A 16,228-nucleotide genomic window follows, 5' to 3' on the forward strand; every position below is an offset into this window, starting at 1 on the left:
TTAAATTAAGTATTTCTTCAATGGAGTTCGGCTACTTTACTGATTGTTGTTGTCTTTGTTTGTTTTTACGTCATTGTTTGGTTTGTACTGTTTGTGCTGAATAAATTAAATAATAAAGTATATATATATTAATACTCGTACTACTAGTAGGAGTACAACCTAAGAACATCTTTCCCTTCAGAAACAGTTCAATATAAAAACAAATATGAGGCGTATTTATGAACTCGTAATATCTACTTTAGGAAGATTTCAAAAAATGTATTTATTTTGAAATATATAAGATTTCAAAATATATATATATATTGAAATTTAAAAGATTTATATAAGAAAAATATACGATTTAAATTATAATTTTTTTGAAAAGTATAAGATTTCTAAATATTGAAATATAAGATTTATATAAGAAATATATAAGATTTTGAAATATATACAGGACTGTCTCAGAAAATTAGAATATTGTGATGAAGTTCTTTATTTTCTGTAATGCAATTAAAAAAACAAAAATGTCATGCATTCTGGATTCATTACAAATCAACTGAAATATTGCAAGCCTTTTATTCTTTTAATATTGCTGATTATGGCTTACAGCTTAAGAAAACTCAAATATCCTATCTCTAAATATTAGAATATCATGAAAAAGTATACTAGTAGGGTATTAAACAAATCACTTGAATTGTCTAATGAACTCGAAACACCTGCAAGGGTTTCCTGAGCCTTGACAAACACTCAGCTGTTATAAATCTTTTTTTTTTACTTGGTCTGAGGAAATATTAAAATTTTATGAGATAGGATTTTAGAGTTTTCTTAAGCTGTAAGCCATAATCAGCTATATTAAAAGAATAAAAGGCTTGCAATATTTCAGTTGATTTGTAATGAATCCAGAATGCATGACATTTTTGTTTTTTTAATTGCATTACAGAAAATAAAGAACTTTATCACAATATTCTAATTTTCTGAGACAGTCCTGTATATATTGAAATCTTATATATATCGTATATATTGACTTCATTTAATTAGATTTTTACGCGTAAATATATATATATATATATTTAAATATTGACAGCAGATTTTTTTGAAAAAAGAGACTTTATTCGTTAACATTATGGAGAGAAAACAAGAGTTTTAGAGCTTTTCATTTCTGAAAATCCTTTTTATTTACTATAATACACAGCGGATGACGTTAGGAGTCAGTTTGTACACCGGAGTGACTGGATGAGATCTTATCAACAGACAGAACATAAACATGATGAACAGACGACAGACCAGCAGCTTTATCTTTTAGTATCTAGCAGCTGCTGACCCCCCCACCCCCGATGTCCCCTTCAATGTGCTGTCAAATGCCCCCTTCAGTCCAACATCATAACACCTTTAAAATTGTCTTTTTTTGGCTACGTTCCATTCTGAATATGTATCCCCTTGAACACACACACTTCACTCTTCTCATTCATGTTGGTCTGCGTCCCATTCCGGACACGTGTCCCCTTCAATGTGCCCTTTTAAAAAGTCTGTGTGCGGCGTCCGGCTGCATTCCATTTCTCTTCAGCTAGACCTTTTTTCACTAAAATAAAAAAATTGAAAAAATGAGAAGATAATCTACGCTTCCTTCGTTCCCTTTCTACTCCCTAAAATTTCTTTTTAAATCTTTTAATTTCAGGTCACATTATTTCCATCATTATTTTATCTTGTTTATTATCTTTCTGGATTTAACAAATTAAAAGTCTTCAAATATTTTCTTTAAAAAATAAAATTAAAATATTGGCAAAAATAAAAAAATAAAAGCTTGAATCTCCACAAAGAAGTTGCCTGATGACGTCATCTGGCTACAAACACCACCTGTCTAGGAAACAGCTGACTGGTTGCAAGGACAAGGAGACACACTTCAGAAATGGGACGCACCCCGCTCGACATCCTTCGTCCCTCGTCGCTCGTCGCAAAAAACACTGATGATCATGTTCATTTTTTGGAGTTTCAATCGAGATCCGGCCGCTTCGCTTCAGCTCCAAATAGCCACTTGGCAGAGAAATGCATTCTGGGTACTTCAGAATGAACCGAAAAGTGCGACGTTGAGATAAAAAACCAAAAGTTTTATCTTGTATTTTTTAATTTTGTTTTACTTGAAGTGATTATAAAAGATTCTTCTGTAAATCTGGATTAAATAATATTCCACCAAATTCGTCATATTTGTATTTTAAAAAGAAGTTTAGTTGCCAGAATCTCCTGAAATAAACTGACTATTATGTATAAATAATCTAAATAATTATAAAAAGCATTCATAATGAACACAACTGTCAATAAAAGTTTTTACACCATTTAAAAAAACAATTGGAAATAACTTTTGTCATTCTAGTGCCAATTCAATTATTTTTTAAAGGTGAATTAAATATTGAATTAAAAGACTCTAAATGAAGTTTATGAACCAATTTAAATTAATTGATCTGGAGTCCGTGGCTCCAGAGCTACTTTAGGTGGAGGGAGAAGTATTCGGGATATTAAAAATACATACTGCAGATGAAATATTATGTCATCGTTTCAGACGTTTCTGTGGAGGTGGAGTACTTTTTTATACAGGTGGACAGAAGAATTTAAAAATATTAAAATACACGTTTAACGTGTAAAAAGTACAATTACACGAGATAAACTCATGTTAAGGTTCAGGAGTTACTACGTTTTAGTTGTCACGTGATCGATTGAAGGGAGCGACGAGGGATTCTGTCACACTCACACACTCACACACACACACACTCAGAATAAAACGATGTGTTTCAGTTCCATCAGAACCACAAAGAAATATGATTGTAGCTCGTGACAGATTATACAGTCCAGTACCCCGCGGTATTATTTCACTACATCAGCAACCTCCGCTGCTGATAAATTATATATATATATTTATATATATACTTATATATATACTTATATATATACTTATATATATTTCTTTCCTCTATTTCGGGAAAACTATTTGACATATAACGAAAAATATGATATTAAGAGTTTGATTTCTTGCATGACTGAAAAATAGAAAAAAAATAGTTCTTTCAGTGGAAATGTTCCCGTTAGAGAAGAAATTAAATCTCCTTTAGAGTTTCATTTCTTTTGTTTGCGTTTGTTTTTTTACTTTACATTTTTTTTTTTTACTTCTTTCTCACTAAGTGGCAAAAAACAGAGACATGCACATTTTTTGTTTCCAACAAACCGACAGAACGAAAGCAGAGATGAAGAAGTGGGAGGCGGCTTCCACGGAGCAGGGGAGGAAGAGAAGAGGAAGTAGTCCTCCTATTAACCCAACGGACCAAGAAGTGGTTTTCCCTCCACTCGCGTGCCCAGGGGTCACCCAGGGATCACAGAGGGTCACCCAGAGAACACCAAGGGGTCACAGAGGGTCACCCAGAGGTCCTTTTCCTCTCAATGAGTCCACGTTATGTTGTTTGTATCCCCCTCTTCCCTCTGAACGTACAGACTGGCTGTAAAACAGACCTCAGGTCAGTTCATCTCTCACTCACACACACACACACACACACACACAAACACAGGGTAGAAATCAGAAGTTACAAATACAAATTATTAGGAAAAAAACGACGCATACAAACATGAAATCGTCACGTTTGACACAAACCGTGCATGTGCTGTCCGTTAAGGGGTCAAAGGTCAAAGTTGTAGTGGGGGGGGGGGGGGGATTATTACATCCATTGTGTCCATGTCCCCCCCCCCCCACCCCAAAACAACACCAATTTTTTTTATATATTTCTCGGGTGTTCACAGGTCCACCGTTTAATTTGACTTCGGGAAAGTTCTGGAGTGAAGTCTCCTTCCCTCGCCTCCTCTTAGTGAGTGAGGTAGGGGTAAAAGGGAAGAAGAAGAAGAAGAAGAAGAAGAAGAAGAAGAAGAAGAAGAAGTCCCATGTTTCATATTTGCAGTCACAGGGATTCTTTGAGTTTTTACTTCCCTTTTCTGTGGTCTCGGAGGGGGGACGGGGTCTTCAGGGGGTCTTAAGGGGGTCTACAGGTCCCCGGTGTGCTATATATATCATGAAGGTAAAAGTGGGAGGAGCCTGATCTTCACCTCCGAGTCCGACCCTGCTGACCCGGTTAGTGCGGTCGATGGAATCAGTTCCACCCTCGACTCATTTCATAAAAAACAAAAGTGGGGCATTCGGATCCCAAAAACATGAGTGGAAAAGAAAAAAGAAAATGGCCGCCCAGTTGTAGTTCTCTAATCCGATCGTTTAGATTAGTCCAACAGATGATGCGTCTCACCGCCGGTTATTTACGCTTTCTTAAATATTCTAACGGCGTTCGTTGGAGCAGGAGACGACGACACCCGAGGCTCGTCTTCTTCCTTGTTTTGGTTGCATTTCCCAGCATGCCCCTCTTCCCCACCACTGCCACCTGGTGGCCGTTACATGAGCGGGTCAGGGTGCAGCGTGTGCTGGATCTGCTGCGGCTGCAGCGGCGGCGGCAGCTGCAGCGGCAGCAGCGCCTCCACCATGTTGTGGCAGTGCGTCGGCGTCGGCGTGCCCTCCCCGACGCCGCCGCCGGCGCCGTCAACCGCCTCGCCGCCGTGGAAGAAGTAGTCGCTCTGCACGATGAAGGCCTCCATGACGGCCTGGTTCAGCTTGGTGGTGGACAGCGTGTCCTTGTTCTCGAAGTCGGGGCGCATCAGCGTGGGCCAGAAGCAGATGGACAGGTTGTCGGCCGTCATCAGGATCGTCTTGCTGTGCTGGCTCACCCTGAGGGGGTGGAGACAGGACGTTAAAGGGGCGGAGACAGGAAGTAAAAAACTGTTTTGGATTCTCGGTCATGTGTCCGCAAAGTCTGGATGTTCATAACAATGAAGATGATGCCGGGCTCAAATTTAATAATTATATATAATATCAAACAGTACATTTAAAGCTTTGAATTCAAAAAACATTTTATTCATTTTTTTATTATAAAGTGGTTCATTTGCAAGAACAAAAAATGTATTTAAAGTATTTATAAATTATATATCATAAATAAGTACATAATAATAATAAGTATACATATAAATATATTAATAATAATAACATATATATAAATATGTATATATGTATAAATATAAATAAATATAATAATATATGGATACAAATATAAATATTTTGTATATACTTTTAATTAATTACATGTTCTTGCAAATGTACCACTTTATAATAAAAAATAATAAAAACATTTGGCACATTTTTTATTCAACGCTTTTATTTCGGGGCATTTTCTTATTCTTTCTCTCCGTGGCCTTGATCTACTTTTCAAAATAAAAGTCCTGCGTCTCCATGGAAACAGAACCTTCACGACTAGAAGTGAAGAGAAGTCGAACACGTCGTGTGTGCAGAACAACTGGAGAACATCTATTTATTATCACGAGTTACCGATGAGGGGATAAATGGAGGCTCTGCATTGGAAGCACATCACTGAACATTGTCTACTTCCTGCTTCTCCTCTCCTACATTAATATGTTATGTTTATTTTATGTTGTAACCTTGCTGCTACAACCAAATGTCCCCCTGGGGATGAAGAATCTCTCTCTCTCTCTCTCTCTCTCTCTCTCTCCCCCCCCCCCACGTGACAGAACTCTCTGAGGCAGCGTGTTGTGAATCAGGCCGAACAGGAAGCTTCAGATCACAGGAGAGATTCATCTGAAGATATAAAGCCGAGTAGAAAAGTTTATGAACGAAAATGCCGAAAAGAGCAACTCAGGAATTATTCCAGTCATAAATAAAGGTCAGATAAGGAACCGCGATATGTTCACTGTCATCACGGAGAGGGTGTGTGTGTGTGTGTGTGTGTGTCTTACCTGTTGAGGTGTGTGATGATGTATTTGAAGACCTGGTAGTTGACGGGAGAAAACTTCTTCACAATCTCCCGCAAGACCTGCAGACGCTCGATGTAGTCCACGATTTCTATTACACACACAAGCACACACGCGCACACACACACACACACAGGGAGAGAAGACAGAAGGTGTTTAACATTTTACACACACTATCTCCTGAGAAATGGAAATGATACTCTGTGGAAAAACAAAAGGCTGAGACGCTGCCAAGAGCAACACACATGTGCACGCACGCACGCACGCACACACACACATATATACACACACAGACATACACACTCACACAGACAGACACACAGCTGTCTCGCTGGTTAAAAAACAAATTGTCAGGTTTTTTTAAACAGTCTGACTGAAGTCACATGACCAACCAGCTGATTCATGCCTGAAACCATAATAATATAATAATATAAATATCTTATATATGTAGTTCATAGTGTTTACTGCCTGTGACGTCTAATATGTTCTGTTTGAGTATTATTGTACTCTAAATAAATCAAATGTCTTTTTAGTTGATAGATAATTTAAGACGAATCTGCCAGATTAATGTTGTAATAACTAAATGACTCAATGATGTAACAATAAGACGAGAAGGAAGCTGTCAAACAGTTAATGAAGAAACATTCATAACATTATAAAATGAATCAACATGAGTCGGGCCCTTCACCATAAAAGTTCAGAAAAACAAAAAACTGTATGTTAAGAAGTCAACTAGTGAAACCTGATAATATTTAGTGTGAGAAATAAAATAAACAACGCGGTGCTGATCAGATGGGGACGCAGTATAAACAACAACAAGATGCCGTGATCCTGGAGAGTGAGAGCGTCACTGTAGCTCCTCCCACATATTCCTCGTCCTCTCTAGAGGATCCGACTCGTTTCCCCGACGGCGGAAAAGAAAGCTTATTAAATATTTCGTGAGCAGACATGAACATAAGAGCTTCTACCAGCGGGTTGTCACAACAAAGCAACGTCTACACCACTCTGAATATTCAAGACGCTCATTAAATGCCACAGAGATTTATTAATCCTGCACGCAATCAATCGTCTCTACTGGCCCTTTAAGGCCTGGAAGGGGTCAAAGGTCATGAATCTATGAAGCCCCAGATATCGACAAACATTAACCATCAGACTGATTTATATATTTTCATATATATATATATTCATATATTTATATATATACTGTATATATATATTTATATATATATACATATATATATTCATATAAATATACATGAACAAAAATATATATATATATGTGAAAATATATCTCAGTCTAATGGGGATGAAATAGAAGTTCACACTGCGTACCCACAATGCAATGGGGTTCTACGAGGTGCTAAACCACAGATGGTGAGTTTGAGTTTCATAAAACTTTAATGATCCACTCACTCTATGAGAAAAATTAAATATAGAGATTAAAAACTATTGTGAACGTGAATGTAAACATGTCGAGTAGCTTTAAACATTTAATAAAAATAAAAATATCACCGGCGTCTAAATGTCTCTGTCAAAATTCTTACACTCCAGAGCAGGAGGTGTTTCAGTTTAACGAGTGACCGTATTAACTGGTGACTAGAGACAGCTCCTCACGGCGGTAACAGACGGCCGAAAACTAATTTCCTGTCGAGGTGTATGTGTGTGTGTGTGTGTGTGTGTGTGTGTGTGTGGTGGGGGGGGGGGGGGAGTCTGGGAGAAGAAAGATAGAGAGCAAGGTAAGAAAATAATAATGAAAAACAGGAAGGGGAGGAGACAGAGGAGTCATTTTTTCTTTATAAAATTTCCCAGAGAAGAAGCAGCAGAGTTGCTATTTTTGGCTCTTTAATCTGCTGTCATCAGCCTAACACACACACACACACACACACACACACACAGAGCAGAGTGAGGACGTCTGACGCCCTGCAGCTGAAAATAAAGAAGCCTCTTAAAGAGTGTGTGACAGAGCTTTAACTCAACTTCTGCAGACAGCAGAAGGGAAAGAGACGCGTGTGTATATTTATATATATATTTATTTATATATTTATTCATTTATTTATTTATTTATTCATTCATTTACGCCACATGTTTGTGACAAAGTCGACGTCTAAGAGTTGTTCTGTAAAACGTAAACGGTGTGTTTATGTCTTCTCTCCTTACTTGCGGCCTCCACCAGCTCCGGGTGCAGGCTGTAGGGGATCAGCGGGTCGGGCAGGTCGGCGAAGAACGCCTTCAGGGCCCCGGCAGCGGCGTTCACCGCCACGTCCATCACCACGAAGTCGATACAGTGGTCTGCGGATGGAGGGGGGGAGAGAGAGCGAGAAAGAGAGACTTCAAGAACAAAGGAATGACGTTTTCAACAGTGTGCAGGGGATGCTTTAGGGGCGGGGCTACAAGGTGATTGACAGAGCGTCACCAGAGACGTATACGGCGTCTCTACGTCACTTTCTGTTCACCAGTCGCAAAAAATAAAACCAAGATGGACGACGACAAAAAACGACAAACTTTAAAACGTCAGTCCACGAACCAGAAAAGGGAGACGTTGCCATGACTACGTCCACGTCTTGTACATAGTGTGTGGTTCTGATGCTCATGGAGACGGCTACAGATTTCACTTCCTGTTTTTAATGGCGACGGGAAGAGGAGGACGGAGCCCTGAGATAGCTGTCACCATGGGGTGTTCATGAGCTCTGTCCAGGTGCAGGTGTTCTGTACCTTGATCAAACAGCTTCTGGATGTTGTCCTGGTCCGTCTTGTTGCCACTCACCCGGTACAGACCCTCTGTGGTCAGACCTGCAGACACAAGACACACTTCACTTATACACCCAATACGGGAAGGAAGGAAGGAAGGGAGCTTTTTAAAGATGGAGGAGTCCTTCCATCTCTTTTTGATCATTTGAATCCGTTTATATTATTTAGATTCTTTGGTTTGTCTCCATATGCGCTTATTTTTTATATAATATTTAAATTGATTCATGTGCTGTTTTTTATTTGATATCTTTTCTCCCTTTTTGATCTGAACTGATTTGTCTGTTATTATTTATGAATCAGTCATAAATATTTGTAGTTATTTCTACATATGGATCAATATGTCTGGAGCTTGTTTATCAATGTTGCATTGTGGGTAGACGTCAGCTCTCTCAGTTTATGTTTCTCTATCTTTTTCCTGCTGAATTAAATATCAAAATGTTAAATTATTTCCAAACCAGACGCCACAGAACCCAAACATCTCTAGCTTGTGTGCACAGATTTATTCATAATTCAACACCGAAAGATGTCAAACCATACGAGCCGTTATTTATTTACAAGAAGAGAGAAGCCAACACGATGATGTCATCAATACCCAACGGAAATCCTACGACGACAACAACAACAACAAAAACCAACAGCAGATAAAGAGTGAACAAAGCATCTGATCCTTCAGCTCATCTCAGAGCAGCGTGTTGTTGGCGTCTCCGGCTGCCAGCTGGCACCTGACAACTGATCTCAGACCAGCACTATGGAGACGGAGTGTCTTAATTAGAGCTATCATGTGGCTGCAAGGATAAACACACACACACACACAAACACACGCTCACACACACACACACACTCCATACAGGTTGTAGTTCTGCTCGGTCGCTGCTGCAAGGTCATCCACACTGCAGTATGCATGCCTGTGTGTGTGTGTGTGTGTGTCTGTGTGTGTGTCCCTGCAGAGGCAGTTAAACAGAGATAGTATTATGTAAATTCAGCTTTAATGATTTCAAGTAAATCGTGTCAAGTGTGGGAGAAATTGTGTGTGTTCATTAATTTCTGGGTGTTTTGTTTATCTGTGCATATTGGGTTCTTTGTGCGCACGTTTGTGAGTGTGTGTTTGTGTGGTTTTATTTTAGTGTGTGTGTGTGTGTGTGCCTCTGTCAAACCAGCAACCCACACGTGCAGTTTCTCTCATTCAATATACTACTACGGTACTTCTATTTTACTATATTTGTGAGGACCGACTTGCAACCCGAAAGTTTTGACCTTCAGCCCCACAAAGCTTTGACCTTCAGAGCTACAGTGTAACACACACATATATATATGTGTTACATTGTAGCTCTACAATGTAACACACACATATATATATGTGTTACATTGTAGGGTCGCTGTGTGAAACCTTGCCCGGTGTACATAGAAACCGTTTTTAAATTGTGACCCTGAAGGTCACCTGAAGAGCGCTGCAGCTCTCCTCTGGAACGTCGTGGTGTACTTGAATGTCACTCCGATAGTGTCATCTAATTCCATCAAAGTGAGGTTGTTTATAGCTTGAAATTTATATTTTTTAAATATAAAAAAAAAACTATTTACCAACTTAATCCTATTTATTACTTTTTAATTCCATTGTTAATTCACAGCTCATATGTACCACTCTACCACAAGCCCTGAATGCAGCATCAATCGTTAACCTCTGACCTCAATGTGACAAAATGGCACCGCTAGGTACATCTCTGTCCTTGTGAGGACATTTGATGATTCTCAACAGGATGCATACACACAAAATGGACACACACACGACACGCACACAAGATGCACACGCACACACACACACACACACACACTTCCTTTCATCACTCAATATCTTTCTTATCTCAAAGATGCTTCTCCCTCTCTCTGTCGCTCCCTGTCTCTCTCTCTGTCTCTCCCTCTCTCTCTCTCACTCCTATTGGCCAGTTGTTGTATTGCCGTGACAACCATCTGCTGTGGGCGGAGACAGGAAGCCAGTTCAATAAGCAAAAGTCAATCAGGGTGTATTTATAGGTCTCGCTCCAGCAGACAGACTCAGTGTGTTGTTCTCAGTCACAGTGACACTGATGGATGACAACACCCGCCTCATTAACTCATTCTAAACTTAAACTTAATTAAAACTACGTAAACTTCACTAAATTATCTTTCGACAAACACTGTGGTCAGGAAACTAAAATCACAATGATCACGTTTATTTCCTCTCGAGGAGGCACATTTTATAACATGATTTTATGTCCGCCACACTAAAAAAAATTTAACTGAACAAAAGCTGATGAGTTCAATAACGTGAATAAAAAGAGAATTCTTGACTTCATTACGTACGCCCTAAATAATATGACTTTCCCTCCAGGTAATAGACCCACCGCCCGCCGCCGTTCACGTGTGTGCTGCGCTTCGTCAACCCGGCATCTGTGACGCCGAGCACGGTGACCTTTGACCTCAGCAGTTAGATAATGACTCGTCCCACTGAGGCGTTCGCTCGTCTTTATAAATAGACACAACGGTGGGACAAGCGTCCAACTGCAACACGTTCCTCCCATTAGGGTAATGACTTCCAGGTGCTGTCGCGACCAGATAATCAGATTTAAAAAAGGTAACGCAGCCGAACGCGTCAACAAGGAACAACAGAGGAGAGACATTCTTTCATCCCAATGCCACAAATACAAAAACACACTGGAGCCACCGAATTAATTACGACTCCTCTGGTTGGATAGAAGTCTATGCTTCATGTGTCAAAGCTACATTATCTCTACCGTCCACCAGGGGGCGCCTGCTCTGGTTGTATGGAAGTATATGCTTCATGTGTTAAAGCTGCATTCTCTCTCCTGACCACCAGAGGGTGACTCCTCTGGTTGTATAGAAGTCTATGCTTCATGTGTTAAAGCTGCATTCTCTCTCCTGACCACCAGAGGGTGACTCCTCTGGTTGTATAGAAGTATATGCGTCATGTGTTAAAGCTGCATTCTCTCCTGACCACCAGAGGGCGACTCTGGTGGTGTATAGAAGTCTGCGTGTTAAAAGCTGCATTCTCTCCTCCACCCCCCAGGGTGACTCCTCTCTTTGTATAGAAATCTGTGTTTAAGCTGCATTCTCTCTTCCTCTCCTGACCGGTGACTCCTTGTAGTGTGAAGTCTATGTGTTAAAGCTGCATTCTCTCTCCTGACCACCAGGGGTATGAGATGATGGTTCTGGTTCTGAATAAACCAGAGTAGAGGTGTAGTGTCTACATGTTTGTTGCTACTAGCCGTTCGTGTTTATCCAATAAACAGGAGCTGCTGGTTCCCGCTGCGTATCAGCAGATCCCAGCCCGCATGCTCCAGGTTCTCCAACCCGGGACATGAAGGTTTCGTTATAAAATGTTCCTGATGTCTGAACATCAGCCGGCTGAAGGAAGACGAATGTGCAGCGGAGAGCTAAAAAAAAAAAACCTTTTCCCCACTGAACATCAAAACACAACTTTTCCCACAATCCTCGGGCTGAGAAATGAGCCAAGCTCTCTGGTCTGGAAGTCATTCTGTGTGTGTGTGTATGTGTGTGTGTGTGTGTGTGTGTGTGTGTGTGTGTGTGTGTGCATGTGTGTTGTGGTCTGGTGGAGCCATCATTTTCTCCGCTGGTGTGTTAATTTAATGGCCGACCCTCCACACAACCGTGGGTCAAGATAAATCAATACAAAGGCTGCAAGGTGAGAGAGAGAGAGAGAGAGAGCGTGTGTGTGTGTGTGTGTGTGTGCACCTTGGGTAAGAAGATCCATACACACACACACAGCTGCAGATCTTTAAAATGGGAGAATCGCAACTTCATCAAATGTTGACTTTCTTTTTTTCCTTTTTTTTTTCAAAAGGGGCAATACAGAGTACTACTGAGTACTAGAGAGTACCACAGAATACCACAGAGTACTACAGAATACCACAGAATACCACAAAATACTACAAAGTACTAGAGAGTACTAGAGAGTACTAGAGACTAGTACTACAGAATACTACAGAGTACCACAGAGTACTAGAGAGCACCACAGAGTACTACGGGGTGTGTGTGTGTGTGTGTGTGTGTGTGTGTGTGTGTGTGTGTGTGGATAGTAGGACAGATGTCCAGCTTTCAGGAAACGACAGGAGCAGCCCACACCGTCACACACACACCGTCAGTCTGTCACACACACACACACACACACACACACATTTCCACTGTAACAGAGAGAGATGGGCCAGTTTAATAAATTAAGACATCAAGCTGCAGCTACAGCTCTGTTTATACACACACACACACGTTATTAATTCCGGAGCTTTTGTCTAATTATTTCACCTCTGCAGCAGAATGTTAATGAGGCGTAATTAACTCTATTTTTTACACAAACAAACAAACCAACAACCAAGTTAATATATTATGAACATAGTCAGAGACTCAAGACGTGTGTGTCTGTCAGTGCGTTTACATGATGGTATAATTCGAATCTAGCTTTAGTCGGACTATGCTATCTTTTGGGGGATCTGCTGTTATCCCAATATACATGGCAGTGAGTAATTCGAATCATTGGCCTTTGAAAGCATGTCATATCCGATACGATAGGCGGCGCTGTTTTCATTACAACTCGTGGTGATACAGCCATTTCCGCTTGACCTCTTCACCACCAACAACAACATTTCGAGAAAGATGGCGAACAGAGAGCAAGGCGAAGCTACATCCCTCTACTATTCTTCCATGGTGTTAATAGGAGTACAGCGAATGCAAATGGCGCTATTGGCTGAGTTGATAACGGAGAGAAGACGCCGTCCCTGAAGGTACACGGAGAATTTAATTTATCGTCTCTTTCGACTTCCGGGTCACGACATGGGAGGGAGGGAGGGAGGGAGGGAGGGGGGCAGTGGCGGGATCTCGAGCATGCGCAAAGACGCAAAGTCCAGTTGCGAATCGAATTCAGAGTTACATGCCGCGAGAGTCGAATTATCAACTGGATCGGACCGAGCTATCCAGGGGTGTTAATCGGACCGAAGTCGGACCGCACATAGTCCGACTAAGGTGTTTACATGAAACGGATAATTCGATTTCAGTCCGACTAAGCCAATAATTCGATTGCATGTAAACGCACTGAGTGTGTGTGTGTTTGTGTGTGTTAATGAATTTGCTGCTTTGTCTTGTAAGATGGAGACTCCGCCCCTTTCACACACCAACGGCCTCAGATCGAAGATCTATGGGGGCCGATCCAATCAGATCACAATGCATAATGTATGTGTGTGTGTGTTTGTGTTTGTGTCACAGGGGGATAAGAGGAAGGAGAGAGGAGACAACCATGGGATGGAGAGTAACGAGGAAAGAAGGAACGAGGAGACTGGTGAGAGAATAACAGAAGGAAGAAAAGTAGAAAAAGAAATGAAGACAGAGGAGGGAGAGAGAGAGAGAGTCAGCGGCTCGTGTTGTACAACATGGCCGGCTAAACGCTCTCCTGAGACCTTCATCAAAGCCTCTATATCATCAGAGAGAGAGAGTGTGTGTGTGTGTGTGTGTGTGTGTGTGTGTGTGTGTGTGTGTGTGTGGCCTGCATCAAGGTGCTTGTTGAGGTCAGTGGCTCTCAGATGGACTTCAGGAATCCTCAACACTTTCTCCATCTTCTTTCTCCACCTCTTCTCCTTCCTCTCCCTCTTCTCCTTCTTCCTCTTATTCCTTTTCTTCTCCTAACTCTCCTTCTTACTCTCCTCCATCTTCCTCTTCTTCCTCATCTTCTCCTTCCTCTCCTTCTTCCTCTTCTTCTTCCTCTCCTCCATCTTCCTCTTCTTCCTCTCTCTCTTCTCCTTCCTCTTATTCTTCTTCTTTTTCTTCTCCTCCTAACTCTCCTTCCTTCTTCTTCTGATCTGTCCTCACACAAAGATACACACACACAGAGACACACACACTCACACCACACACACACAGAGAGAGAGACACACGGACATAAAGAGACACACACACACAGAGACACACACAGACACAGATTATTAGAGCTCTTAGGTTTTCCTCCATTAGCCGGATAATAACCATAGAAACGCTCGTCTTCACATCTCCTTCATCGTGAATTTGGTAATGTCGGAGAGAGAGAGAGAGAGAGACCTCGGCAGAAACGACTGGAGCAAAGTGATGAAACTCGTTTGTTTCGTGCAACTCTCTCAGTGAAGAGGAGGAGGAGGATGATGATGATGATCAGTTTGTGGCTAAACGTTCGCTGATGTAATCCAAGGTGCCCCAATTACATCGAGTAGAAGAGAGAAGGACACTGATTTATTTTTCTCACACACACACACACACAGAGAGAGAGAGAAGAGAAGGGCAACATAAGGGCTTTTCAAGGCAAACTAATGGACGACCGGACTGCTCAAACTCAGCCACGACACACACACATAAATAATACACACACACATTTACACACACACACACACCCATTAGCCCAGACGACTGCCTCAGAGCCAGGTGGCATCGCACTCGCCTCTTTCTCTGCACACAATCTGCCTCGAGGAGACACACACACACGCACAGACATATTTGTAGCATGCTAGTTCATCTTAACACACACACAAACACACACACACACACACACATCCCTGATATGGCCGCCGGCCCGGCTCAAGCCGTCCTCGTTTGTCCCCCATAATACTCTACTGGACAAACGCACGCTGGAGGCCTCAACCGATCGGCCTAATCTAATCCTCCCACTGCCCCCCCCCTCACTTTAAGAAACATTAGGGGAGGAGAGAGGGGGTGGGGAGAGAGAGTTCTTCACAGACAACATGTGGTGCAAAAGTAAAAACGCGTTAAATAAAACAGAAAAAATACAAATATACTCGTTTTAAGGAGGAAGAGATACATACACACTTTCCTATCTCTTGTTATCTCAGAGTCAGTGACCAGGAAATCCAAAGGGAAGAGATTAAGACTACAGGCTAGGAAGCAGGATGTAATGCAGTGTGTGTGTGTGTGTGTGTCCACACACACACACACACACACAGTGTCAAAGCCCTGATATCCTCTGTAACCGCGAGTAACAACTCAGACGCAGCCTCACCTCAGTGAGACCACACACACACACACAGACACACACAGCTCCCATCACCTCCTCTCTGCTGGTGGTTTATTACATGTGGTTAAGACTCTGACTCACAGGTACCTGGAGGAGTTCGGTTACGACACATCACCACGCCACTAAAGACGGTCGAAGGTCACGGTTTATGTGCACGCACGCAAAAAGAAGGTTTGACTTGAATAAAAAATGTGTTGATCCTGTTAAGAATCAATCACACACACACACACACACACACACACATTTCAACATATATTCCATCTTCATTTTATTCTATTATTCCGTCTGTATGTGTCCTTCAATTCTTTCATTTTTCACTTCGCAGATGAAAAATATTAAATGAAAGTAAATTAAATGTGAAGCGTCACGCTTCTACTTATGTCATCGTTATTTGACCGCAGCATTTAAGACCCGCCCGTCCACAAACAACCAGAGGAAGATATATTCCCTTATACGGAATAGAGAAAAGGGGGCGTGGCTACAGACTTATTGCGCAACACTTGACGCTCATGTTAGTGAATGGGGAAGCGGTTCCTCCCATCGGGCTGCTCTGACCACTGAGCAGGAAGCTTCCATTGGACGTGCAGCTGGAGAACAACAACA

The 16,228-nt window shown here is 41.5% G+C and overlaps 1 protein-coding gene across 2 annotated transcripts in view; it reads right to left on the reverse strand.

Moving 5' to 3' along the window:
* Positions 1–1,067: 1,067 nt before the first annotated feature.
* arhgap5 (Rho GTPase activating protein 5) overlaps positions 1,068–16,228 on the reverse strand; it is a 30,813-nt gene continuing 15,652 nt past the window's right edge. For both annotated transcript variants that reach the window (XM_056426472.1, XM_056426471.1), the window contains exons 4-7: positions 8,533–8,610; positions 7,978–8,109; positions 5,806–5,911; positions 1,068–4,726 (exon numbers count right to left, since the gene is read on the reverse strand). In XM_056426472.1, coding sequence (XP_056282447.1) covers positions 4,396–4,726; positions 5,806–5,911; positions 7,978–8,109; positions 8,533–8,610 — 647 coding nt within the window. In that variant the 3' untranslated portion in view covers positions 1,068–4,395. The remainder of the gene's footprint in view (positions 4,727–5,805; positions 5,912–7,977; positions 8,110–8,532; positions 8,611–16,228) is intronic.

The sequence above is a fragment of the Pseudoliparis swirei genome, chromosome 11 (assembly GCF_029220125.1).
Source record: "Pseudoliparis swirei isolate HS2019 ecotype Mariana Trench chromosome 11, NWPU_hadal_v1, whole genome shotgun sequence".
Classification (NCBI taxonomy): Eukaryota; Metazoa; Chordata; class Actinopteri; order Perciformes; family Liparidae; genus Pseudoliparis; species Pseudoliparis swirei.